Consider the following 27,779-nt stretch of genomic DNA (forward strand, 5'->3'; position numbering starts at 1 on the left):
GTGTGCTCCGCCTCTGGCCGCAGCCCAGTGGAATTTGTTTGCTTTGCCAGAGGCCTCCACGTAAATGCTTGTCAGCTAGAGCCTTTGTCAGGTTGGACTTCCGGGCCTTTGAAGATCAGCCGCAGTTTTGGAGTTATGCGTGGAGTGGAGCGGGTGGAGCGGAGACAGCCTGTGCTCACACCTGCGGGGGCCGTCACCCCCGGCAAGTGTCCTCTGCCCCGTGGGTGTGGGGTGTCCACAACCGTGAGGTCTTGGGGCCTCCGACAGGATGGAGGGGCTGCCTCTGCGCACCTTTGCCCGTCCCCACTCCGTTCCTTCCCTTTGCTCTGAAACCAGATGGCAGAGTCGGCGGGACCTTCCAGAAGATCTTCCTGCCCTCTGTCCGTGGGGACCCCTTGGGGGGGCCACCTGATGCCCCGTCACTGAGGCCTCAAGCGTGGGGTCACGGCCTCGCCTCCAGCGCCGTCCTGCTCGCCCGCGTTTGGAGCTCCAGCACCTCCTGGGCAAGTCCGTTGCTGTTTTGATCCACGGTGCACTCAGTCCCCCGAGGCAGCTAATTAGTTCCCTGGCGTTGTCCCCTCCGCTGGGTCAGAGCAGTGGCCCTTCACGGGTTAACCTCCAACGGTTTGTGTTTCATCTTGGGTTCATTCGAAGCAGCAAATGTCAGGAAATGTCAATGTAAAGATCAATTGTCTCTTTCTTCATCATTTCAAGACATTTTAAAGACCAAATTGGGGCAGTTGAAAACTAATCTTTCGGTGGATTGTGCTTTCCTGTGCTCCCGTGTGTGGCGCGCATGTTGAAGTGTGGGTGTGCGTGGCCATGGAGGTGGATGGAGTGTCAGCGGCTGGGACCCTTCCTGACCAGGAGCTCTAGGGGTGCCGACCCCTTGCCGCGCAGTCTAGTGTGCCACCGTGAAGCTCTTAGGAAAGAGGGCTCGCACGGTGCTGGGTGGGTGGCAGGGCCGTGGCTGGGTGTGCTCACGCACCACAGGGCAGGCAGGTGGGCAGGGGTGGCCTGGCCGGGAAGGGCGGTCGGCAGGAGTGGCCGAGGCCCACCTGAGTGCTGCACTGTTGGGCCCTGGCCTGCTGCCGCCCTGCAGTTTCAACAGGGAGCCTCATCTCTGCAGCCACGCCGCCCCCAGCAGAGGGGGAGCGTGACCTGGGACAAGTGTCTGTCCACAAAGGAAGGATGGCGGGGAGCTGCGGGGGGCATCCCGGGCCGAGCATCCCAGGAGGCAGGTGGACCTTGCCTGCCCTCAAGCCTGGGGCTCGAAGCCTGCAGGGCAGGGCAGGGGCCGGGCCGGGCTCACAGGATGGGAGCTCTGCCGGCCATGTCATCCGGTGCTGAGACGTGCCCGGTGCCGGTGGGTCGGGGGACCCGTCAGTGAACCAGCTGGGTCAGGATGAATGAGGCATAGAGGCCGGTGCTGGATTTGTAGCCTGGAGAAGCGACGGCTCTTCGGTGGTGGCTTGGGGCCTGTCGGGAGGAAGGAGATGACCCCATGGCCGCACGTGGAGTCGGCTTGGGTCCCTCTGTACCGTGGCCTCTTGCACGCTCGTTACTGTGGCTGCGGGCTCCTTTCCATCACAGGGACGGGCCCCGTTAGTGTTGGCAGGAGGCCACATCCGCCTCGTGGTCCATTGGAACAGTGCGATGCCTGCGGCAGCACCTTCTCTGTGGGGCAGGAGGGGCTGGGCCACGGAGGGAGGGACCGTCCACGTGCCAGGCTTGCCGATCGAGGTGCCCGGTCTCGGAGAGTGCCCGGTGAGTGTTGTCTCTGGGGCAGGTGGCCCTCACCCCCCTGCCGTCCCCGTCGCGTTGCAGGCCTGGACGACTCGCCGACCTGAGGGATTCTCCCTGACGCCCACCCGCCCCTCCTGCCACCCCAGTGTCTGCGACACGTTTCCGTAGCTCTCCGTCTTCGCCGAGGACAGGCCCCTGTGGGTGGCGGCGCGTGCGGTAGTCTCAGCGAGTGACGAGTGGTGGGGGAGGCAGGAGCTGGCTGTCCCCACCCTTCGCTGGTTCCCGCCCCCGCCTCCACCCAGCCCCCTGGTGGCCCCTGCCCTCCCAAGGGTCGTGTCCCTTTAAGAACTGCCCTCTCCACGGGCGTTTGGAGAACAGAGGTGGGAGCCTTTGTCCCACGACCGTCCTCAGACACGGCTGTGCTCTTATTAAATCAGCCCTCACTGCAGTGGGTCCTGCTCTCCCTGGGGGATGAGCACATGGAACCCGAGCCCGCGGGGCCCCGCTGGGCCTGGTGGCCCCGGGGCTGCGCCCAGGCCACTGACTGCCACCTGGAGAGCCGGCGTGCCGCTCTGTGTCCGCGCGTCACCAGGCCACACCTGGCCACACCTGGCCTCGGGCCTGAGTGAAAGCGCACATCCCTGTACGGACAGCCTGAGCCGGCAGCGCCCGCGGGGCAGAGCCGGGCACCTGTCCACACCTGCTCCCCACGCCCGATTTTCTTTTTCTTGCGGGGATGCTGTGATGAGCGCTGTCACCCCTTCGGTGGTGATTCTCAGGCTCTGCGTTGCTCGCCCTGTCACGATGGGCTACGTGCTCCTGAGCCCCGGGTGCGGCCGGGGCCCAGTAGGAGTGTTAACAAGAGCTGAGATGAGACAGTGCTGGCTTTTTAGTTACGCGGCCCTCATTGAAGTTCAGATCTGAGGATTCTTGCGTGGCGGTCCAGCGGTTTCCCTTCGGGTGTGGCGTTTCCATCAGTTCTTGGAAGACCGCTCAGCAGAGGGTTTTCGAACAGAAAGCTGAGAGGGGAGGTTGGGGTTGGCACTGTCCCCACGTATTCTTGCCCAGTCATAACAATTTTTAAACAAATGTTAAAGCTACTTATGTCTATATAATTTTAAAAGACGGAAAGTTCTAAACGCTTTTTTACCAAAAACAAGCCATTCCTTCTCCCCACCTTCCCCTCACTTCAAAAGGTGCCAGTTTCAATCTTAGGTTGTCCTTAGTTTTTGTGTTTTGTATTTACCTGTGTCTTTCTAAATAGCTCTTTCTTGATTTATTTAAATAACGACTTTGCAAGCAGAAAGGGAAGGTGCGGATTCGCTCTTGCCCCCCATGGCCCCCGGCTCCCGGCGTCCTGGTCAGAGGGCGGCCTGGCCGGGCTGCCCCTCGTTGGGGGCCAAGTGCCGCTCACGGGAGTCAGTTGGTCCCCTCCTGTCACCCTTGGACTTAGCAGTTGTGTCCCCACGTTCTCTGCAAATTCTTCACAGGTTCACCCCCCGTGGTTTATCGGAAGCGGCAGCTTCTCCAGAAATCCCACGAGCGGGCACTGCGTGCAGCGTCCTCGCAGTGTCCTGCCCAGGGCGCTCTCTGCCCCCTCGCTGGGCTGGTGCTCCCGCAGCCCGATCCCCTGCCACCCCCAGAGTCCAGGAGCACGGCGGGGAGTCAGGGTGAGGGTGTCCCATCCTCCCTCAGGGACGGGACGGCGTGGAGGGTGGAGCCGTTCCCTCTGGCCGTTGACCACGCCGCTCCACGCTCTCTTCATGCCCAGCGCTGCTGCTGAGAAACGTAGTGCCGTCTGACTCCGGGCCTTTATTCCCACCTTTCTGCCCATGGCCCGCCTCTGGGGGCTTTTGTCTGTCCCCCGCTTGAGGCGTCTGGTGAGGTGTCTTTCTGTCATCCTGCCGGAGTGGTCATTGGGCCCATTCAGTCTGCAAAACGCCAGGTCTCCATCTCTGAACTGTTTCCCGAGCTGTGAACTCACGCCATGTTTCTCTTTCTGGGATCCTGGTCAATAGTTGGCGTCCCGGGTGGCCCCTGGCCTGGGAGCTTCCTGTGTTCCTCTGTGTCCATCTGCCCCATCACGTCGGGGACCTGAATAGACCGGGAGCTTTTGAAAGCCCAGGTTCCTGGCTCTTAACCCCAGAGGTCCCGATCCAGGGGACTGGGTGGCCCACGGTGACGTGGAGGCGCCGCCACGCATGGGTGCCACGGGTGGATGCTCAGTTCCCTCCGGCTCCGGTGTCCCGTCCTGCTCACCTGGGTGCACAGGAAGTGTCGTGTGTGTTGACGATCTTGCTGGAGGGCAGTGTCCTTGGCAGGTGGAAGTGGGTTCCTCTCCAAGTGCAGAAATGCGGAACCTGCTGCAGGGGCCGGGCCAGCAGTGAGCCCGCTCCGCGTCCTCCTGCCGGCGCTGTGACACGCACAGGGGCATGAGCTCCGCGACTGGGCCGCTGCCGTTTCCCGTGAGATCCACGGCCACAGAGCGGACGAGAACCCCTCGGCCCGCCGCTGCCTCTCTCCTGGCGGGCGGGTGGCATCTGCCCAGGCTGAGCCCTGGACACACGGGGAAGCCGGAGGCACTGCCTCGCGCAGCAGGGATGCTGTGGGCACAGCGGGGCCACCAGGCCTCCTCTGACAGACGAGGCTGGAGCTGGGCCTTGCTGTCCGCCTCTCCCTGGCTTCACATGCTCTTCCTCTGGGCAGAAAGCGCTTCTGACCTCAGTGCGGAGTGACCAGGAGCCGGCTGCCAGCGCCCCTCTGAGGGCTGTGCCTCCCTGGGGGTCACCCCAGCTAGGGGTCCAGGGTCAGCTCGCAGCTCAGACCCGTAAGCTCTCGTCCTCAGTCTGCAAGCGGGCCTGGCTGGGCCAAGGGTGGCCGTTTCCCATGCCTCAGCCGTGTCGGGTGGCAGCGTGGCGCTGTGCGTCAGGCCTGGGAGAATCTTTAGGATCTGTGGATTATCTACGTGACACATTTTGAACCAAGGCCGCAGCTTCCCTGGGATGGCCATCGAGCTCACGTGGAGATTCAGCCTCACTCGGGACCCAGTTTGGGCTCAAGCTTGGGGCAGGGCGGCCACCGTGGTCTCAGGAAGCAGCGTGTGTTCTTTGCGACTTGGAGAAAATGGGCTCCAAAAGGTGAAGTCAGCAAACATTCAGGTGACGTCTATAAAAAGTAACATCCTGTCCATTTCATTCACCGTTCAACTTCATCTTCATTTAAACGTGACGATGTTTGAGCATAAACATGGGTTAGAGTTCGTCACTTCACAGCAGTCCCAGCACCCACAAGGACTTCTTAGGAATCGTAGCTGATCTTAAGTTAAGTGAATTACTTGCCACTAAATAATTTCAAAATAATAATTTAAAAAATCCTTTTATGCTGTATAAGAAAAAGTGTATTTAGTGTGAAGTTTGCCTGCATTTTAATTGCTTGTTATGTGGCACCTCTGAAAGTCCCTGGGTCAGGGACCGAGCAGGTTGTGAGCCCGCCCTGCTGAGGGCTGCTTGGGGTGGCCGTCCCCAGGCCCCAGAGCCTGAGCGTGACACAGGTCCCCAGAGTTTGCCCAGCAAGGGCTGCCTGCGGTGCAGGCTTTGGCTTTCACTGTTGGGTGCCTCTGAAGCCCCAGGCAATTCCAGCTTGTGAGGCAAAGTTGGGATCTGCTGGGGAAGTGACTCTGGTTCTGCAGGGCTGCTTTTTAGGACCCCTGGGAGCACTGGTGGGTCCTCCCTCCTCTCCTGTCCCTTCCCCCTCCCTCCCCTCCCCCTCCCCACCCCCACCTGCCCTCCCTCCCCTCCCCCATTCTCCCTCCCCCTCCCCTCCCTCACCCCTCCCCCATCCTCTCCCTCCTCCCTCCCTCCCCCTCCCTCCCTTTCACAAAGGAATAATTTCTCTTTCCTGGTGGAGAGTGACATTCCAACCCCAGCACTGAGGCCCTTTCCCTCCCTCGGGGTCTGGATTGCATCCTGACACAGCCCACTTGGTCTGGAGGTTTCCCAGCCGAGCCTCCATCAGCACGAGCCTGCCCTGCAGGTGAGGTGGAGGGCAGCTGAGAGCATCTCTCTCCCTGCTCACTTCTGCTGTGAATTAGTCTTGCCATTAAAGAAAAAAAATTACACCCACCATTCAAATCATTAATTGAAAGGCCCTTATTATCTCATTAATGGTGTGTGATATCTAAGGTAGATCAACTTGGAGAAGCTCATCTGTTCAGTCCCTGAAGAAATGTAATTACATCTCGGGCCTTATTAAAACGTCTCCCTCACAGCCCCCCCTCGGCTGTCACGCGGTCCATCCTGCCACCTTCCACGGACACCCGCATGAAAACACCAGCGTGGAAACACCACCACACAGGCCTGGGGGTGGGCCTGCCGCCCCACGTGGATGCGCTGGCCGGGGTGTAAGGGAAGTGTGCGTGGCTCTTGGGCCAGCTGGTCGGCGGCACTCTGCCTCCCCAGATGCCAGTGGGCCCCTCCCGCACTGCTTCGAAGGCTTCCTGGATGTGGGCAGGTCTGATTCAGGATTTTCCGGTGGCAAAACTTGGAGGGATGGAGCCGACCCTAATAGGCTCAGCAGTCACATGGGCTGCTAAGGCGGAGAAGCCTGTGACGCTTCCTGTAAACCTGGGACAGAAAGAAATGAAACGTCCCTTGGCCGTGTCCTCTTGCCGAACCTGGGATTAGCCGGGATAGCCGCTGGCTCCGGGGCTGCCTTGTGGAAGGAACCCCTGTGCCTCGCGGTGGTTCTGTCCTCTCTCCTGGGTCCTCATTTAACCACGTCCTGGGTTTCCACGTGACCATCGTGCACCCCCAGGCCCCCAGGGTTCTGTGCCGGGGAGGGGTTGCCGCACGGAGGGGAGCGCGCTCCGTTCATCCTTCAGGACGTGGCCATGTGCCAGCACCTTCCTGATGGGGCCATCCGGGCTGGAGATGTTGGCCAGGGGGAGCCGTTTAGGGGCTGCCCGGGTGGCTGGGTGGAGCTGGCAGAGCAGGTCCCGGGCAAGAGCAGACGGTTTTGGGGGCCTCAGATTCCCCCTTTCAGGCTGGAAAATGAGGCACAGAGAAGCGCAGGGACCGCAGGGCTCGGATGCCAGCTGCCTGCGGCTCCCAGCCATGGCCACCCCTCCTCAGCCTCACTGTGGCCACGGCCCTGGCCCAGGCCCTTCCTGGGAGGCTCTGGTGGGTGGCGGGAGATATCTGGGGGATGAGGCTGTACACACGCCCCCTCGGACCCAGAGACTTGGGGCACAGAGAGCCCAGGTGACTCAGCAGTCCTGGGCTCGACCCCTGGCCACCACCCCCGTGTGACCCCGAGCGGTGGCCACTTCCCCCCCTGCCCATCCCGGGACCAGGTTCCGAGAGGAACTCAGAGAGCAGCAGGGGGTGGGGACTGTCTAGCACACCTGGGGCCCGGGAGTGGGGGCTGCTGCCATCCAGGCGAGGTGGGGACCGGTGGCATGCTCGCCCCCCGCAGGCCTGGCTTACCCATTCTGGCCCCTGGACAGGGTCCAGCGCAAAGGTAACAAACTCGGCCACAAGGTCCTGGACTCACCAAGTCCTCTCCCCTCGTGCTGCATAAATAACAGAGCTGAGATGAAACTGATGGAAGTGCTCGAAGAAATCTGCCTTACGATCCACTTTCAATCCTAAAAGCCCTTGATCTGTACAGAACGTTCATTTTTTTACCCTAATTAGTTTGAGGATTTTCAGGGCAAACACGATAGGATTTCTTAATTCAATTTTGGGGTGTTTGTTTTTTGATATATAGCACACAGAAGAAGTTGCACTGATCTTGTAATTCCTCATGCAAAGAAACAATATTTGGTCTTCTCTTATTTAGTGTGTCTGATGCTCAGCTGGGCCGGTGGGGGCGGAGGGTCCAGCTGGATGGGATGAGGGAGCTTTGCGGACACCCGGCCTCCCGCCCTTCTTTGCGCCCCTCGCAGCAGGCAGACGGGACACCCGCTTCTCTTGTCAGGGAGCTGAGGACCCCACCATGCCCCCCATCTTTCCCTCTCTGCTGGGGCAGGCTTTCCTGGGGCTCTGTCTGCGGAAGCTATGCTGCCCCCGTCCCCAGCCTCACACTCTGCGCCTGAAGCAGGGACCCCACCCTGCTGAGCACCTCCAGCCCCCGCCGAACCTCACAGCCGAGACCAGAGTGTGTCCTTGTGTGGGGTTCAGCGTCTTCCTCTGACAGGTGGGGACCTACACCCGCTCTCAGGATTGTCACGGGTGCAGGGGGAGCACAGGTGCTTGTGGAGACTCATCACTAGTGTCAACTGTCACCTGGAGGATTCCTAGTCCCCTGTAATTCTGAGGCCCGCTATATCTTAGTCATGGAGTTGAGAAGGTAAGAGCATCTCAGGGTCCCCCCAGGCCCCCCACCCTTACTGAAGGAGAATGCCCAGAGTTACAGCTTGTGAAAGTGACAGTGGAGGTACTGGGCCCCACCCCCTGCACTCTGTGTGCTTTGTGTGTTCCGGCTAAGGACACACGCCCCACCCCAGGTGCCCTCGGCCTTGCATGGCAGTGGGTCAGGCAGTGGACCGCGGGTACCTGAAGCTGGGCGTGGCATGGGTGTGTTTTCCTGGAGAAGCTGCGAGAACCGTGTGTCTGCAGTGCCCCACCCCGGGGCCCTGCTTGGCACGTTGTCCCTTTGGGGATGAGGGCTCCAGCAGGTGCCTCCTCTCCTCGTCCAGGCCGGCACATCCTTGGGGGAGCCTCCTCGGGGTGTCAGTGGACAGCTGTCTGTGCGTCCCAGCTGCCTCTTTGGCAGGAGCCTAGAACCCACACGCGGCTGGCTCTGGAGGCTGTGGCCATCCCCCCTGGTGGCCCAGCCTGGATTTGGGCCCCTTGGCCTGGAAAGACCCTCCTGAGTCCCACACCGAGCCTTTGCCAGCAGTTGACCTCGTGTGTTTCACTGCTGCGTGTCCACACGGAGTCACCCCTGGACTCATCAGTGACCAATTAGGAACCAGGACTCAGGCCTCCAAAGGCTACTCCCCCAGGCGTAACTGCTGGGTGGGGTGTCTGGGGCGGAAGTTGCTGATTGGAGCATCTCAGAGGATACAGTTGGCACTGGCGTGGTACCACGTGCGGCCACACGTCCCACACACCCTCTCCGGGGTACGCGCCCGGGACCCTCGTCGCCCAGGCACTGAGGTGCCCTGGAGGACCCCAGCTCCTTCATCGCTGTCATAGCGGGCTTGCCACCCTTCTTGTTCTCTGCACGGAGCTTTGAGACTGTGCTCCCAGGGGGTCCCGATAGGGGCCGTGTGGTGGGTGACCCACGGGGACAGGTGTGAAGCCACCTTCCCCAGGGGTCTCAGGGCGACGGGCCAGCCCCTGTCTGCAGACTCCCTCATCTGCTCTCGGCCGCTTCCTGTCCGGGCGTCAGTGCTTGCCGTGGGCCTGCACTGGTGCCGCCGTGGCCGACGGGCACGTTTGTACTCAAGCGTTGCTGTGGGGGAGAGGCTTGGCTCTTGTTCCTGATTTTGTTTTTGTTTTTAATTTAATTTATTTTTATTTTTGGCTGTGTTGGGTCTTCGTTGCTGCACGTGGGCTTTCTCTAGTTGCGGTGAGCAGGGGCTACTCTTTGTTGCCGTGCGCGGGTTTCTCTTTTTTTCTTTTTTTGCAGTATGCGGGTCTCTCACTGTTGTGGCCTCTCCCGTTGCGGAGCACAGGCTCCGGACGCGCAGGCTCAGCGGCCATGGCTCACGGGCCCAGCCGCTCTGCGGCATGTGGGATCTTCGTGGACTGGGACACGAACCCGGGTCCCCTGCATCGTCAGGCGGACTCTCAACCACTGCGCCACTAGGGAAGCCCCGGGTTTCTCTTTGCAGTGGCTTTTCTTGTTGCAGAGCACCGGGCTCTAGGTGCGCGGGCTCAGTAGTTGCAGCAACAGGCTCAGTAGTTGTGTCTCGTGGGCTCAGTAGTTGTGGCTCACGGGCTCTAGAGTGCAGGCTCAGTAGTTGTGGTGCACGGGCTTAGTTGCTCCGTGGTGTGTGGGATCTTCCCGGACCAGGGCTCGAACCCGTGTCCCCTGACTGGCAGGCAGATTCTTAACCACTGCGCCACCAGTGGAGCCCCCAGTGCTGGGTTTATGTTTCCAAATAATCCGGTTGGAATAAACCTCATTCCTGCTGGGACGTGCATGCCAGCCTGTGAACCTGTCGCAGAGTCAAACAATGTGACGCCTCCTGTGACATGGTTGCCCTTGGTTAGAGACGCACTCTTAAATACCAGTCTGATTCTGCATGCACTCCCCCCCGCATTGTTAGGTGACCCCTCTGTCACGCTGGAGACAGAGCAGGAGAAGCGGCCACAACGCCCCCAGTGAAGCCCAGCGACTCTTAACGCGATTTCTCCTCCTTGGGAGGAGGGGACATAATTTTGAGCAGAAGTTGAGCTGCATGTATTTAGAAATCAGTGGAAATAATCAGATCGCACAGGCACTGAGTGTGTGTGTGGAACTGTCGCTTCTTTCCTGGTGGCCAGTTGGCTCCACCTGTTTTAAGCTAGGTCTCCCAGGTCACGGGGGGAGGTTCAGGAAGCGGGCTGTTTACCTGGAAGCTTCCCTGCCGTGGCAGCCAGCCAGGCCCTGGGGAGCTGCCCCTGCCCGGCCTGCCCTCCACCTGCAGCCTGGCAGCTGGACATGGTGGCCCTGGGGGTGGTCCTGGACGCTTCAGTGTTGCTGCTTTGGGCCTGGGCTGGTGGCGGGCCACTTGCCACGTGGTTCTTGGTGCCAAGGTGGTGCGCCGGTACTATGAGAACTCGACTCCCCCTGCTCCCCCCAAAAAATATGCCTCTCCCGACTACCAGCCAACAGGGGGCCCTGAGCGGGCGCTAGCTGAAGGGGGCCTGGGACTCAGACTCCACGCCCGGGGTTAGGGCCTTGTTCAGGTCACCTGTCCTCACCGTCCTGCTCTCCCAAGTGAGAGGTCCAGAGCCCAGTCCTCCCAAGAGCTGCCCCATGTTCTGTGTGTCTTGTGCAGAGCTCACTGTGCTCTTTACATGTAACATTTTAATCCTTGAAAGAGCTCTGCCAGAGGGTGGGGTTGTCCCTACATCTGGGGTTCAGAGATGGACCACCCAGGGTCACACAGCTGACCAGACCCCAGGACAATCCAACTCCACACCTGGGCTCCCAGCCACACCCCAACCCGCCTGCCCAATTGCAGGCACCACGATTCTGCGAGAAGAAATGGGGTTGAGACATTTGTACCAAACACCTCTTTCAAGGTGTAGGTTTTTCCTTTGTTGGCCACGTTTAGTGTTGGGGATTGGATTAGTGTTGGATTAGTGTTAGTATCTAGTACTGGATTATTTTTGGGGGCTGTGTTTTCCTGGGGAGGGAGGGATGGAGGCAGGAAAGGAAGGGAAGGGATCAACTTGGCTAATATCTTAGTTTAATGATTACAGTTTATGTGTCAGATTCCACTAGTTCCCAAGTAGCACTCAACTGGATAAAACATGAATGTGAGTGAAATTTCTGTTCTATGAAATGGTTATCTGGCACAGAATGTGTTTGTGTTCTTATGCATCAGTTTGATCAGTAATGGTGCTAATGGAACATAAGCCTCCTGTGTGCTAGGCCCTCTGCCAGGCACTGGGAGCACGTACGGAATCTAGTACAGCTGTGGCCCCACAGGCTCAGGCTGAGGTTGGCTGCTCACAGGACTAGCTGGCTTCCAGTGGGAAGGTTAGAGCCACAGCCTACTTTCAGGACCATCCCAGATGTTGTTTTGTTTACTTTTTTGTCTGTCCATCCTCCTACCTGCCCCTGCATCCATCCACCCGCCCATCCACCCACCCATCCATCCATCCACCTGCCCATCCATCCACCCGCCCATCCATCCATCCACCCACCCATCCATCCATCCATCCATCCATCCATCCATCCATCCATCCATCCACCCATCCACCCATCCATCCATCCATCCATCCATCCATCCACCCATCCATCCATCCATCCATCCATCCATCCATCCATCCATCCATCCATCCGCCCACCTACCCTCCATTCAACCTTTACTTGGACACATGCCCTGCTGCTCTCAGTTGAGCATGGTGAAGTTCTGGAGGCCTGCTGGGCCTGGTCTGTCCGAGCCTTTGACCTCAAGGAACTGAGTCATATGGTAAAATCATATAAAGGCTCTGAGGGTGACCGCACTATGGAGACATCATAAGGAACCACACACCTCCCCAGAATGTGGCTCTGGAGAGAGAACACCCGAACTGAAGCCTCGGCCTCCGGGAGGGCCTCTCCTGGAAATTCTGCCTCTGTCTCCTGGGGAGGGGGCCATGCCAGTGGATCAGGACCTGGGAGCCAACCCTTTCCTCACCCCCAGCCCCAGCTTCAGCCCAGCAGTGTCCCTTCTGTCGCTGAGACCCTTGGTGGAGCAGATGACGGTAGGGGGCGGAGGAGAATCTCCTCTTTAAACACCTTTCTGAATTGATGAAGACTGAAGAGACACTTTTGCCCCTAAAAGTCCGTAAATCTCAGGTCCAGAGTACTTGACGGTGACCCTTTAACATTCCTGAAAACAAAAGGAAAGTGTCCTAACGCCAGGCGATTTACAGCTCGGGTCTTACAGGAATCAGGAGGTAAAAGCCCTGCCGTGCAGCTAGTTCATTAGTTTTGAACAGTTTCCAGGAAGAAGCTTGCATTTTAAACCTCACCGTTGGGGCAGTTGTCCTGTAGCTCAGTGGACGGTGTCCCCTGGAGGGATGTTTACGCAGCGCCCAGTGTCTGGGAAGCAGGGGCTTGAATCACAGAGCCGGGCCTGGGGAGCCTGGGGTCCCTTCCCTGCCGCCCTGTCCGCAGGGTCCCCTCGGCCCCACGTGCTCTCCGCTGTGCGTTCTGGACCTGCACACGCAGGAAGGGCCCTGGCTGGAGGAACCTGCTCAGGGGTCAGTCCCTGGGGCCTGGCAGAGACCAGGGAGGAGGCATGGGGGCCTCGGCATCCAGGAGACACGGGAGAGCCTCGCGGCTCACTGCCCCAACGCGTCCTCCTCCTTTCACGTGTGTCCTGCTCCACGGCCTCCCCTGGCCTCCCGCCAGAGTCAGCCCTTTAGTCGGAGGTTTCCGAGGCCCTTGCCCCATCGCTCCTGGTCAGGCCAGATGCCCCTGGACGGAGGGTCTCAGGGCATCTTGTACTTGGAGGGATGGGAAGTGCAAACCTTTCGCCAACACCCAGGGTAAGGGTGTTCTAAAATATCGCTGCCTTTGGCTTCTTTCGTAGAAAAAGAGCCCGAACCACCCAAATCCCCATCCCTCCCCCTCCCTGCAACCTTCCTGAGCCGGAGCTTCTGTCTCTTTTCGTAGGTCAGAGCCTTGCACCAGGGCTGCCAGAGGCCCTCGGTGGAGCTGCGCATTGTAAGTGAGCTGTAAGGGGACATTTGTGACCCCAGAGTTCCTCTCCCGGAGTTTGTCTACTCATCCTAGAAGGTTCTTTCCCCTTCTCCCGAGGGGAAAAGGCCCTTTCGCCTGCAGCATAAAGGCAAGCGGGGGGTGAAGGGTGGAGTAAGGCAGCTTCTGCTCACCCAGGGCCCACCAGCCCCACCTTCCAGGCACCGCTGGGGGGTTCAGGAGGTGATGGCAGCCGGGAGGAGCCCCCAGGAAGGTGAGCCGCAGGTGCAGGGGAGCCTCGTGCCCGCTGGCCAGTGCCCCTCCTCGGGACCTCCTTCTTGGTCCCGTGGACGTGGCCCGACTGGCACACGGGCCCCTACACACTCAGCTCCTGCGGACTCTGGAGCGCACGGGTGTTGCTGTCAACCAGGTCACTGCAGGGGGACGCATGCAGGTGCCCAGACACGACTTCAGTGGCTGAGATCCTGGGCCTTGCAGTCAGGCAGACGGAGCGTTTGGTGCAGCCGAAGCCATGCTGTGTAGACGGGGGTTGTAAGGGAACTGCGGGGGAAGGGGCGCGGACGTTGTAGGTGCACGCCAGCCGTGGGCTCTGTGCATTTGCCTCGTTCTCCCAGCAGCACCACGAGGTCAGCGCTGTCGTCGTCCCATTTACAGCTGGGGCGGGTGAGGCACCCAGCTCACCCTCTAGCGAAGGCAGCGCTGGCAGTTGGCACGGGCGGCCTGGCCCCAGAGCCTCCACTCACGCCCCCTGCCGAAGGGCGGCTCGGGCGGGCTGGGGGGGTGTGGTCCCTCTGCCGAGGGGCCAGCGTCGTCGCTGATGCCACCAAATGACTGCTGGGCCCTTCACACGGGGCCTGAGCCGGGGAGCTGGGGGACACCTAGCAGGGAGGCCCTCACCTGCCCCAGGTCGCTGTGAATTCACTTGTTCAAAGTTTCAAAAGTCTATAAACGTCTCAGCAAGTTATTGGGTTGTTGGCAAACTGATTCTAAAGCTTATAGGAAGGAGGCAAAAGACCCAGATGGCCCAGGCAATACTGGCAAAGAGCAAAGATGGAGGATGACGCTGCCCAGCATCCAGATGGACCGCGAGGCTGCAGACATCAAGATGTTACGCGACGTAAGTTCGTGTGCCCGACGCGCAGTGAGGCCAAACACACCGAGATGTCGGTGTTTGGAGTGAAGAAAGGTTTATTACAGGGCCATACAACGAAAGCGGGTGGCTCCTGCTCAAAAAAACTCCAAAAACCCAAACTCCCCAAAGGGTTTCAGCAAAGCGTGTTCAAAGGCCAGGTGAGGGAGGGTGTGGTCGCAGGGTGTGGGGCAGAAGAAGAGACACGTAGACCACTGGAACGTAACAGAGAGCCCGGAAATAGGCCCCGTAAACGTAGTCAGCGGGCCTCTGACGAGGGGGCAAAGGCAGCACAACAGAGCAGAGTTGGCCTCTTAGCACGTGGTGCTGGAACAGCTGGCCGTCCCCGTGCGGAAAACTGAGTCCAGACACAGACCTGCCACCTTCGCTAGATGAACCCAGCGTGGATCACAGACCCACATGTGAGACGCAGAACTTACGAAGCTGCTGGAAGTCGACCTAGGAGACGGCCTGGGTGGCCGTGGACACGGTGTTGCCTTTTTAGCTACAACACCAAAGACGCGATCCTGGTAAGCTGGACTTACTCAAATGAAATCTGCTCTGCGAAGGACAGTGTCAAGGGCGTGAGAAGACAGAGCACAGAGTGGGGGGAAATATTTGCAGAACATGTCTGGCAAAGGGCTGTTATCCATGTAAAATGCCCCTTTCGTGCCTCCAGGCTCCTCCCAGGAGCCCACCAGGAGGGTCTGAGTGGCTTTGAGTCCACTTGCCACCCTCAAGAGGCGATTGTATGCACGCGTGGTGCTCTCATGCCCCCGTGGTCCTGGGCGCTCTCCCCACATCTCACAGGGTGGCCCCAGCACGCGCTGGCATGAAAGCGGGCCTTGCGGGCTGAGCCACCCTGCGCATTTTCCCTCCCGGGCAGCGGGAGAATCAATGTGAGAACATACTTGAGCAGCTCGGGAAATTTAATCAGTTTTACAATGTGTATGACAAAGAAAATATCATTTTGCTGGTGAGTCTGTGAAACCAGCTCTGCTGCAAGTCGATACTACCAGCGGTCCGGATGCAGCCTCTGCGAGTGTGGCTCACTGTCGTGGAACATCCTGGTTCCGTGGGTCCAGCCGTGGCCCTGCTGGCGGCCTCTCTCCCCGGTGAAAATCTCATGTCTCAGCTGTCATCTGGGCTGAGAGCCTTCCTGGGGACTGGGGGAGTTCACCGAGGTGTTGTGCCCGGAGGTCTTGGTGGTCCCCGGTGGCCTTCCTGGAAGACCCCCACCTCCCTGGGGTTGAGGAGGACCCTGAGCTCATGGGAGCCATAAGGCCACCATGTGGTGGCTTTCCCAGTGGTCTGTCTCTCTGAGCTCAGCCACTTGCAAAAGGAAAGAGCAGTGTCTCCACTGGCCGGCCCCGGGGCTCCTGGACCCCCTGGCTGTTTCGGGGCAGGCTGAAGAGTGGTCGGGGCCCCAAGCGTCCCCATCAGGCTGGCCCTGAGGCAGTCCACCTCGTGGGACCCTGTTGTCCCCTGTCCCAAAGTCAGCCCCGGCTGGCCGGGTGGCCTTTTCCTGTCTCCTCAGGCATCTGCCTGTTGTGACTGCGTGCCGGCCGCTGTGGAGGGCACCCTGCTCCAGAACTCAGGGCTCTGTTATCTGCCTCTGAGGAGTGTGGGATTCACCATCTGTAGACCGTGGAGATAAATGTCTCCTTTAGGCCCTTTCTCGGGAAGGAAGATGCCCCTCCTCCCCCAGGGGCCCTGGGCCGGCCCGCAGCACATCTCGGCGCTCAGTTCCGGTGGCCGGGGATGGGCTCTCGGAGTGCACGTGGGACCTGACTGTCGTGGGACGCGCCAGGGGACACCCTTGGAGGAGGAGCTGAATGTTGGTGTCTCTCAAGGGGAGAGCGGCCTGGGTGGGCTTGGAACCTACCAGAGCCAAGCCGCAAGGACCCTAGCCTGCGGGTCTGGGCTGTAGGGCCAGCACCAGCGCCAGCTGTTCAGTGGCTTGTGGAGAGCAGGGTCGCTGGGGGACGGTTTTCCTTTTCAAGACGAAGCCGGTGTTGCGGCCATGCTGGTGATGGATTTGGGGGTGGGCTGGGAAGCCAGGGGGCCCCGTGGTCATCCACCAAAGGGTGGTGGTGGGCTGGGCTAGGTTGCGAGCGAGGCAGGGTGGGAGGGCCTGGGGAGCCAGGGTGGGCTGGACCTGGGAGCAGGGGTCTTACTGCTGTGGCGAGGGCACCGTGTGTGCGGGCTGCGTGCTCCTGTCTGTGGAGGGAGGGGGAGGGAGGGGACATGTTTAGTTTGGGAGCCCTTACGTGGTCGTGTGATGGCGAGCAGCGTACAAGTGCAGAGGGGTGCAGGCAGCCACAGGACATGCAAGGACGGGGTTCAGGGACAGCTGGGGGTGGGGACACGGGTGCGGGTGACCCTTGCTCCAGGGAGGGCGGCCCCCGGCCCTGAGAGGACCGGCAGGGGGAGGGTTCACCAAGGAGACGGGCAGGGTGGCCGGGGGGATGGGCGGTGAACTGCAGGCAAGGTGGGGCAAGGGGGTTTCAGGAAAGGGGGGTCAATAGGGAGGACCGGCACTGGGGGACACTGGACATGGGGAGAGGGCCACATGTGGGGAGCCACATGGGCTGGCACTGCTGGGCTGATGCCGTCCCTGCCCCAGAGCCTGGCAGGGTAGCCCCTGGGGACGTGGGAGGCTGTGGGAGCTGCTGTGCAGGCAGCAACCCTAGGGCTGGGGGGCAGGTTCAGACGGCAGCCCGCAGCAGTCTCCCCCACCCGCCTCCTTCCCGTGACCCCCTCCTCTGATTTCTTGGGGGGTAACAGCTGGCGCCACCTCCAGGCCCCCGAGCCTTCTGCATGGCGCCTTCCCTCTGCACGTTTGGAAGGGGTGCCTCTGCTGCGTGTAGATAAACACGGGCCTGGGGCCTCCCCCCATGTAAGTGGGCATCCTTCCCGACCAGACGTTCTCGAGGGTCCTTCATGGACAGCATCTCCATCTCTCATCACACCCCGTCTGCGACCAGCCGCCCAGCCCTCCAGCCCACGAAGCGGAGAGGTCCCTGCGGGATGGAGCCGGCTGTAACTGCCGTGCCAGGATTTTAAATATCCTCTGTGTGCTGATCAAACGCCTCTCAGCCGTGCGTATGAAATGCAGAGCTCGCTCGATTGGGGCGCTCATGTCAAGCTTGTGTTTTCAGTACCCAAAGGTGTTTTCTCTTTAGAATCCCTTTTTTGGCAAAGAAATATGAAATTAATTGCAAGGAAAACGCACCTCCCAGGGTCCTCAGAAGATCGCTGTCTGCAGTGTCACCTTCCATATCCTACCTTTTGGAGGGCTGTCACCAGCCAGTGGGTCAGCCTGGCAGCTGGCTGTCCATCCCAGCCGGCTGTCACCATCCTTCTATTTTTAGCTCTGGTTTGGTCCAGAACTTGACAAGATTTTCAAACTAATAACTGGATTGTCAAAGGAATCAGCTGTCACAGGACCATCTGGGAGGGAGGGGAGAGGGAGGGAGGCAGGAAGCAGCCCCAGGGGGCCCAGCATGGCCCTGATGGCCTCCAGCTGCCCAGCCCCTCCCGGAAGGCATTAGGACCCGAGCCTCCCCACCTCCGTGCCCCCTGAGACAGCAGGGGCTCCGTCTTCCTGGACGCCGGGGTCCGAATCTGGTGGGGACGCAGGATTGGACGTGGCGAGTCGGGCCCCCGAGCGAGCATCCGCCTGGGAGGAGCAGCGAGCCGGGCGGACTGACCTTTGCAGGGCCGCCTTCACGTCTGCGGAGCGTCAGGTTGAGTTCTGTATTCTTTGATCTCCTGGCTAAAGGGCATCAAGTGTGATAGGTTAAAAATAAGGGAAATAGGGTGAACTTTTCATAGGTAATTTTCATACTAGGGCCTCTGGGGCCCTCCTGGGGCCGTGGCTGGTGCAGGAGGGGGGGTGTGCCAGTGGAGTGGGACAGGGCCTTTGGAGCATCACAGCCCTGCTCGCGCCCAGCAGCATCCTGCCCACCCAGGGGGCTTCCCGAGGTCTTATCCTCTGGTCAGCTCTCAGCTCTAGGAGGAGGGACCAGGTCAGAGCCTCGGCTGTCTGACCTCCAGCCCAGGGCTGCCGGGTCCCAAGGAGGCGTCCTTTAAGTGTTGGGGGGACAGCAGGGGGGCACATTTGAGGGGGGCAGTCCCCTCTGAGCACGTGGCCTCTCAGAGAGGCAGGGTCTTGCAGAGGTCAGGTTCAGGGCTCAGGACGGTAGCCCTGGGGGAAGCAGCCCTCCCAGCGCCAGGCGTGAACTGAGTGGTCACTAAGATTCCTGGGTCCCAGATTCCTGTTTCCCAGGTGGGGCGTGTGGGAGCCCCGGGATTGGTAGTAGACACGGTGGGGAGGGGAGGGAGTCCCAGGATTGGTCATAGACACGGGGGTAGGGGAGCCCCGGGATTGGTCGGAAGGTCAGCATGTAGCCTGGTGCTTGGCGCAAAGTGAACTCTGGGCCCAGGGCAGCTCGTGGTTGACCACTGACTCGAGAGACGGCCCTGGGACCTTCTCTGAGTGGTGACCCCCGAGGTTCATGTTTGTCCTTGCCTGTAGCAGGCCCTTCCTTGCCTGTAGCAGCCGTCGCCACGCAGGGGACAGAGCCTGGCCTGTTCCTGCAGACGCCGTCATGTGGCCCAGGGCAGGGTCCCGTCTCCCCACGCCGACAGGAAGGTCCTGGCCGAGGGAGCAGACAGTGAGTGGAGGCGCAGAAAGGAGAGAGCCGCGGGCTGGACGGTCACGTGTGACTCCAGGACCATGTGCCAGACGCACGCCAGCCTCCCGGCTTATGGTGCCGTGCCCGCCCTGTCCCCCACCCCCAGGGGTGCCCAGGGAGGCCCGGCCAGAGCCCCCGGACCATCAGAATTGCCCGGCAACCCACTGCTGTCTGTGCTGCCCGCAGTCGCCGCAAACCCACTTCAGTGTAATTTAGTCTTGGCTCCTTTTTTGCTTCCCTTTTATACGTGTACTGACCAAGAACAGGTATTTTATGTTGAATGTGGATTCAAGCCCCAGCAGCCCCTGCACAGGCAGGAATACAAATGACCTGGCCTTGCACCGGCTGCCGGGCACTGGGTTTGGGCCTGGACCGTGACCTTTGACCTTTGGAGCACGTGGTCCCTGGAGCCTCGCCCGGGTGGGCAGGGGGGTGGGAGGCTGGCCACGCGGGCCCAGACCAGCACATCCGCCCACAGGGCAGGCCTGGGTGCAGGTGCCATGCAGATTCCAGCCGCGGCTGCTTTGTGTGACCACCACTCTCGTCGTCTGAGGTCCTGGTAGCCGGGGCCACGGCCACACCACGATGATGGTGGTGGCGGCCATGGTGGCAGTTCCCGTGTGCTGGGTGTCCTGCTGAGCTTGTGTGCACTGGGTCCTCAGGTCCTCAGCACAGCCCTGGCAGGAGCTGCCCGGCACCTCTGAGGCGGTGACGCCCCTGGGGCCTGCCGGGTGTCAGTGGGATGATGGTGACGTGGAGATGATGGACCACAGGGCCACTCCTGCACTGAGCATGGCTGAGTCACTGCCCCTTGGACCCTCCTGGCCTGGAGGTCACTCCTGTCACTGTCCCCGCCCGGCAGACGCAGGCTTGGCTTCCAGAGTTCCCGGCTGCCTGCACTCTCATGTTGCCCAGCCTGGCGGGGACAGACCCGCCTGCTACACAGGCGCCGAGCCACCCAGGCCCTGGGCCAGACTTTCTGCTTCCCCCGCCTCCATCTCCTCGCCTGGAAGGCTGAGGATGTGGGAGAAATGCCCGAGGCCCCAGCCTTGCCCAACCCAGCCTGCGTGTCCCCACGGCGTCCCCAGGTGGCACCCACGGCCACCCTTCCGCGGCCGATCGGGGCTCCCCAATGGCAGGTTTGCTGGCCGAGCTGCACAAATTGACTGTCGGAACGTGCCGGAGAAGTGAATTAAACCAATTAGGCCCGTCACCTGCCCGTGTCAGTGCAGGGGCTGCTGCTTCGTCTTCTCAGTTAAGGGGAGAAAGTAATCAGAGTTCGCATCTGGGCCTTCAGCCCCGTCACGATTAATTCACTCGTCTCTGCGCGTGGCCAGGCTGTAAACCCCTGGCCTCAGTGTGCTCTCCCACGTGCGCGGAGCCGGCCTTGACCTGGGAGCCTTGGGGTGAGTCCTGTGCCCGAGGGTCCGCAGAAGGGAGCGTGGTTGGCACCGTCGTGGCTGCTGTCCCGGCGCAGGGGGGCTGTACTGGGTGTAATCAGAGCAGCGCTGTCGGCTGGAGAGGAACGCCCGCCACGAGGGAGAGCTTCTGGGAGCCTCGCGGAACAGGGAAAACCAGTGAGATTAATATTTTATTTAACCCAGTACATCTATAACATTATCTTTCAACATGTGATCAATATTAAAGTTAAGAAACATTTCACAGACTTTTGTTCAGACCAAGTATCTGAGATCTGGAGTGTGATCTACCCACATCTCCACCGAGATCCCCATAGTCGGGGGACAGACGGGGGGCTGCGTCGAGAGCCGCCAGCCAGTCACGCCTGGCCGGACCCCTGCGCAGAGCTGAGCGTTGTTCGCCTCCTAATCCTTTGTCTGGCCCCCGAGGGCAGAGCTGGCCATGTGATGGCGTGTGTGCCCTGACGCAGAGGCAGGTGGAGTCAGGGGACCTTGCACCCAGAGCTGCTCTTCCTTAATCGACTGTTTGGGGCTGTTTTGATGACACGCAGTGCCTTTTGTACCAGACGCCAGAATTGGACGATCCAGTCCAAACGCACTCCTTCAAGTCCCCTCAAAAGGGTCCCACGCGGCTCCCCGGTCGGGGTCCTAGCCACAGCCCGTAGATCGACACATGTGGCGTGTTTCCTTCCTCGAGATGCCGGCGCTGCCTCCTCTGAGCTACTGTCCAGGGAAGATTCCATTTCATCTTGAGCTCATTTGCCAAACTCCCTGGCATTTCCCACGGATAGGAATTTATTTGGCATAAATGCCGCTACTGCTGCCGTGACGATCAACCACCACCGTGAACAGTGATCGAAGACTAGTTGAATAGTAGCAGCAGCAGGTGACACTTACCCTGTGCTTTTTATATTCTGGCACCGTTGGGAGCACTTTGCACAAATTAACAACCCAGAGAGGGAGGCGCGTTATTGTCCCCATTTACGGATGAGGAAACCGAGGCGCAGAGAGCCAGGAGACCGGCTGAATGGTGCAGGGCTGGATGTGAGCCCCACGTTCAGCATCCTTTACAAGCGTGCGTGCCTTTAGCTGACTGTACCCTAGCGACTGTTCACAGGTTGGCACCACGTGCTGTGTGCTTCATGTCGGGGACACGGGGGCACGTGGACCTGTTGATGTCACCAAGGAGACAGATCACCCCATGACGTAGGTGAGGACACCAAGGATGTGCTTCCAGAGTTCTGTGGGGTCGTGATGGGGGTGTGCTGGGCTTGGAGCTGCCTCCTCTGTGTCTGGCTGTGTGGAGCCTTACTGCTGGGCTCACAGGAGCCTCTGCAGGGGGCCAACCAGACAGAGAACCTGGGGCCCTGAGAGGGGACCCCTGCCCACCTTCCTGGACGCCACTGTGTCACCATTTCGTCCTTCCTGGGAGGGACGAAAGAGATAGAGATAATCATACTTTGCAAATGGTAACGTAATTCCTGTCTCTGGAAAAATGAAACTCTTTGGCAAGAAGTCCCCAAAGCCGGAAGCATTTCGCTCTTTAACGTTGGAAGACTCACCTCTTGGAACCTACCCAGAGGCGAAAGTCAGAGCGGGAAGGACTCTGTGGAAAAGATGTCCCCGGCAACAGCCCAGCTCAGGGCCCCGCCCTTCACCCTGCCCCCGGCTCCCCCCACTGCTATCACCCGCAGGACGACGCCTGCAGGGCGACCTGTGGCCGGGGTGGTGTTGGTGGGGCCTCCGCAGGGGACTGCCTGGTAAAAGAGACCACCAGCCACGATCCACATGCTCGCGAGGTGACATCCAGAGTATCCAGAGGACAGTCAAATCGCTCGTCATACTGAGACCCCGGGCAACCTGAGATTCGGGGCCGCTGCCCTCTGCGGGGCCTTGTGCTGCGGGCCTCCAGACTGCGGGGTGACCGTGACCTTGCTGGGGACTGAGAACAGCAGGCCTCCAGGCTGCACGGCGGGGACGGCACCATCGCTACGGTCCCTCCCGGCCACAGCGGACAGCACGTGCCAGCGTGGGAGGGCACGGTGACACAGGCTGATGGAGGGGGCGGGATGCCCCGGGCCATGGCTTTGTTGCTGTGGTGGCAACTCGTGGACATGGGAAGAAAAGAACCACGGGGACGCGACTTGTCTTTGATTCCTCACAGCCTCAGTGTTGTGAGCAAACCTTCTTTTAACTTTTATTCTGCAGACGTGGTCACAGCACTGTTTACAGAGAAGTTAAGATTAAAAATGGAATTGCCCTTGCAGGCTGCTGGACCGGGCCCTCCCTGCCACCGTCGCAGGGGATGGCGGGTCCCTTGGGGTGTGACCTAGTGATAGCATCGTGACCAATGGCCCTTTTCCCGAATGATGTGGCTAACAGATGTGCCGTGGCTCCCAGGTCGGAGGTGTTGCTGCCTAGCTCATAAATAAGACAGGCCTTTTAAAAAAAGAAATCTGCATTTAAGGGCATGTTCGGCTGTGTCCCCTGCCTCTCGTAAAGGTCACCCGGACAGATTTTTCCTTCTTTAACATTGCAGGCTGCGGGCCACCGGGCATTTCTATTCTCTCTCCGTCCACTGAACCTGGGGGACTAAATTAGATTCTGAAATTGAGTGTGCAGTAGAGTTGCTGAGTTACCGCAATGGGAGGGTATTGCTTCTCACCTTGCAGGTAGCGAGGTCATGATAATATGAAGCGAAGTGGATTAAAAAGAAAACCAAAGGTATTTATTTACGACCTGCTCAGAATTGGACTGGCATCCGTGTAAGTTGCATCTAATGGTGAAAGACAGCAGATTGATGTTGATACGTCCCCGGGGACGTTCTGCCAGTGAAGTTTGCTCCATGAATTGAATTTAAAGGCCCCCAGAAAGTGTCCAAAATGCGAAAGGAAATGGGACTGAGGAAGGGAAAGCAGCAACAGGGAAGCTGCACTGGCGGAGAGTCCTGACGCGTGGCTCTCCACTGGGGAGTGGGGGGAGGGCCGTGCGCTGGGAGGGGCGTCGTGAGGACAGCAGGCCTGGTACAGGCCCCCGCATCGCCCAGTGCCAGGCACTGGCAGCCCTGGTGGGAGCTGGGGCCCTCGTCTCGATGGGGAACCCGGGGCCCCGAGGTGGTCAGCGGCTGGTCCACCAGCCGGGAGGCAGCACAGCCAGCACCTGAGCCCAGGCCTGGCTTCTGGGTCTGAGCCCCGAGAGCCCCCCGCCGCTGGGCATCCCCGCCCGGATGGCCCTGGGCCCCAGAGTGGCGGGAGGCCGGGGGCGTGCGTGCGGCCCGGCTGTGTCGCGGTGCTGGCGCTGCCCTCCGCGTCCCAGCAGGCCTGGGAGCCTCCCGGGGGGTGTCCTCCTGGCTGCAGGGCGTGGGGCGCTCGGGCTCAAGCTGGGAGGGGACACGATTCTCGGGGGCTAGACGGCCCCCCCAGCTCACCCCGCTGTGGGCCTGTGCGTTTCCTCAGGGCCCCCCACTGTGGAGCCTCTCCGCGGCACAGCTGGCCGCCCCGTCTGACCCAGCCTGTCTCTCTCCCCCCAGGAGCTGCTGCTCTTCCTCCAGAACCTGCCCACAGCCCACTGGGGCGACGAAGACGTCAGCCTGCTGCTGGCCGAGGCTTACCGCCTCAAGTTTGTCTTCGCGGACGCCCCCAATCACTACAAGAAATGAGCCCGGGCCTACCGCCGTGGCCTCCCCCGCCCGGGGCAGCACACCCCGCTGCCGGCCGGCTGAAGGCCACGGCCAAGGAGAGGCCTTGCTGGAGCGGCTGGCCGGGACGTGGTCCAGGGCCTGGCGAGGGCCGGGCGGCCTCTGTTTTCTGAGATACCAAAGAGAGCCAGGGAGGGTCCCGGCCACGCGGGGCCAGAGAGGGGCCGGGCGTCCCCCTCTCCCGACCCTGGAGCATCCTTGCCAAATGCCCACCTCACGGAGCCCCCAGCCGGGGCGGCCTGAGAGGCAGACCCTCTCCGAGTGGCCTGCTGTCTGGGTGCCGGGGGCAGAGGGAGGTGGCAGCCATCTCCTTACCTACTTGGAAATGTAAAAATTCTATTCTGTTGAGTGAAAAAGAATAAAACGTAGACAAAGTCTTAAGTGAAACGTTGCACTAACCTCTGAAATCTCTGTGCTCTCCCAGGCCTCTGACAGCCAGCCGGATTTCTGTAACTTCGTCACTTTAACTTTGCCGCGTACTTGCTCCCTTGGCTTAAACGTGGCTGGAAGGCAGACGGCGAGCCTGGGGAGCCTCTGGCTGCAGCAGCTGGGAGCAGAGTGCGGCCTATAGAAATTGCCTTACTTTCCATCTATGACCTCTGGAAACAGAGAACCACCCGGCTGGTCTGTCGAGGAGCCTGCGCGGGCGGGGGCCCTTCCGCTGGGTGGTGTGGGGCGTCGGGCGGACGCTCAGCCTCCAGCCACAGCCTCGCTCGCCTGGGCCACCTGGACAGGTGGGTCCAGATGCTCCTGCTCTGTGATCAGAGCCGTGAAGGACTCCACTGCTCCTGCACCTGCGCCCACACCGCGGGGGCCGAGTGGCCCGAGCCCCTCTGCTTGCTGCGTCTCCGGGTGTGTTGCGGACCTGATCACTGCTGCTGTGTGTTGGTCACTGGGGCCGTGAGCCCAGCTGCAGAAAGTGCCAGACCCGCCCTGCCCTGGGCTCTGCCGGGGCCCGTCCTGCTTCCCCCACATTGCCCGCCCTGGCCAGAGAGCACCTGTCATGGGCATGTCGCCCATGGTGACGCGGACACCCCCGTGGAGCTCTAGGCCACAGCCACAGCCTCTGAGCCCTGAGCCCAGGACAGGCTCCTGACCTCTGCCCCAGACTTTCATCCACGCGCAGGCATCTCTTCCCACCACCTGCCCGCCCTCCCAGGGCAGCCCCGCCACCACCCGTCTTGGCACAGCTCAGGTGCCAGGTCGCTGCCCAGAGGCTGTGCAGCCGAGGATCAGAATACACAGGTGCACGTGTGTGACGGTGTGCGTTCCTTATTTTTGGCTTGTTACATGTGCGTGGAAATCACAAAATACTGTGCAAATGTCAGAAGCCCCCGAATCAGCGGAGGGACCTGCTTGCCTTAGAGCAGACGGAGAGCACCCCTACTGGCCAGTCCCTGCCCCCGACCCTGGCATCAGGGGTTCCTCCCCGCGCAAGGCCCCCTGGCCTGCTGCTTGCCTGCTGGGCGTCCAGTTCCACGAAGGCCCATCCTGCTTAGACCCCGGGCACTGCCCACCGTGGCTCGGGTAGTCTGTGCAGCCCAAATGCTGGGGACACAAAAGATGTCCCCTGGAGGCAGTTGATTTTTCAAATAGGAAGCATCTACGGAGTTCAGTGAGGCTCTATGCATGTTTCCATGTGTATGTAAACCTGGAACTGAATGCAAGGGGTGTTGACGGGGTCCTTGGAGCCTGAGCCAATCAGTCTGAAGTGATTAGAGGCTGTTCTGTCTGGAATACAATGTGCGAAACATGGAATAAAGATGCAATGAAAATCCAGCCTTGGCCTTTGATTCAGGGGCTCTCCTGAAGGAACAGGGTGCCCTGGCCGGGTGCTGGGTCACAGTTGGCTGTCTGGTCTGAGGCCGGGGGAGACCTGAGAGCCAGGGGCACTGGCCCAGCCCTACAGCAGCCGCTGGACAGTCCCGAGTTCTGGGCCTTTCCATACAGGCTGTCTGCAGCATGCCAGGCCTGGCGTTGGGTGCAGCACCCACAGTCTTGCTGAAGCCCATCAGGGCCTCGTGGGGAGCTGAAGGTGCAGGTGGGCCAGACTCAGACCCGAGCTGAACCCCAAGCCCAGGCTGCACCGGCTGGGGGGCAGGATCCAGGCCGGCCCGGGACAGGAGGGGCCTCCTCATCTGGCCACGGTCTGTCAAGCGTCTACTTGGAGCAGGCACCCGGGTCTGGGGTCCACTCCTCCCCACTCCTAGGACCCAGGACACGCCCATCCGCCCTGCCCCCCAGCCCGGGGTGTCCAGGCCCCTCCCCAACCAGCCCCCATCCTCCCGGTGTTTGGTGAAACAAGGCCCCGTGAGCCCCGGTTTCTCAGGGCTGCTTTCGTGGTGCTCTCTCCTCCTCTGGGCACCCCATGTCTGCCCTTCCCCCACCCCCCGCTGGGGGCCCCCGCAGGGCAGCACTTTGCTCTCTGCCTTCTTGGGATGAGGTTCCGTCCCCATGGGTGGGCTGGAGCCCCCCGGGCGGGGGGGGGTTTGTTTACCTCTCCTCCCCGCACGAGCCTGCGTCGAGCTGGGTGGACCCTTGCAGACCCCCGGTGCCGGCTTGAGGCCGCAGGGTGGAGACACGCTGCCCATCCCCGTCGCCACAGTCAGGAGGCGGGAGATGCCAGGCTCCAGGTCTCAGCTCAGCAGCTGGTGACGGCTGTCATTTGCTGTCATTGTTTGTTGGTGTTCGTGGTCCAGCGGTTTGCTCCTCAGGCCCGCTTTGGGGTCCACGAGCCCCCAGGGGTGGCCCAAAGCCCAGAGGTCTGAGACAAGCCCCTGCCTCTGTGCGTCTCGCCCTGCCCGGCATCAGGAGGGGCCCTGCCTGTGGGCCCCACGGCTGAGAGGGAAGAACGGGAGGCCGGGCCCTGGGTAGGTCTGGTGCCAGGGAGGGTGAGGCTCTGGGCGTGGAGGCTGGAGAGGTCTGAGCGATCTGTGCTCTTGGAGGGACTCATGGGGGGCGGGCGGGCAGGGCTTTCGTGCTGCCGTCAACTGCGGATCTGAAATGGGAGAATGGCCCCTGTGTTTGAGGAGCCTGCTTCCTCTGGCCACGTGGAGGCGTCTCTGCAGGAAGGCGGGTCGCGGCTAAGCCGCACCGAGCCTGGGACTGCGGGCCCGTCCACCCTGAGCTGGAGGTGTCTGCTGGGCCTGCAGCCCCGTGGGTCAGCTCTCAGGGCTGGTGTTCGGTGGAGTCTGCTCAGAGTGTTGGGCAGCTGGGCCCTCCCTGAGCCTCCCCGGTCCTGCCCGACCCAGCTGGCCCTCTCCCCTCTCGTCCCCTCTCGTCCCCTTCCCTTCAGTGCTACCCTAGCCCCATGGGGTCTGCCCCTCTCAGCTGCAAGGCCTTGTCTCACTAGTCCTGTAGCCTCACCCCAGCCCAATCCCTGGCATGGAGAGGATCTTAACAAGGATGGCCGAGGGAGTGCTCGCAGCCACTCTGTGACCATGTGACCATGTGACCATGCACGAAGCATCGAACCCTTGAGCCCGTTCCAATGACAAACTGAGGCTAAAAAAACTATATACCCAGGTAAATTCCAGACGAGTGGATTTAAATATTAAATAAATCCCCAAATACTCAAAATAGAAATAGATAGATATTTTTATACCCAGGAACTGTGAAAGGCTCTCTGAGCACAATGCCAGTGGCAAAAACAATAAAGGAAAGGACTGATAAACATCTGTAGTGTGCACCACGGAGAAATGCACAACCAGCAGAGCTCA

The 27,779-nt window shown here is 60.6% G+C and overlaps 1 protein-coding gene across 1 annotated transcript in view; it reads left to right on the forward strand.

Annotated features, from left to right (window-relative positions):
- The window catches only part of TBC1D22A (TBC1 domain family member 22A), a 326,009-nt gene extending 300,174 nt beyond the window's left edge, over positions 1-25,835 (forward strand). Inside the window, exon 13 of the mRNA XM_082636735.1 lies at positions 23,893-25,835. Coding sequence (XP_082492861.1) covers positions 23,893-24,021 — 129 coding nt within the window. The 3' untranslated portion in view covers positions 24,022-25,835. The remainder of the gene's footprint in view (positions 1-23,892) is intronic.
- The last annotated feature ends 1,944 nt before the right edge of the window (positions 25,836-27,779 follow it).

Source organism: Mesoplodon mirus (genome assembly GCF_964341445.2).
Source record: "Mesoplodon mirus genome assembly, chromosome: 11".
Classification (NCBI taxonomy): domain Eukaryota; kingdom Metazoa; phylum Chordata; class Mammalia; order Artiodactyla; family Ziphiidae; genus Mesoplodon; species Mesoplodon mirus.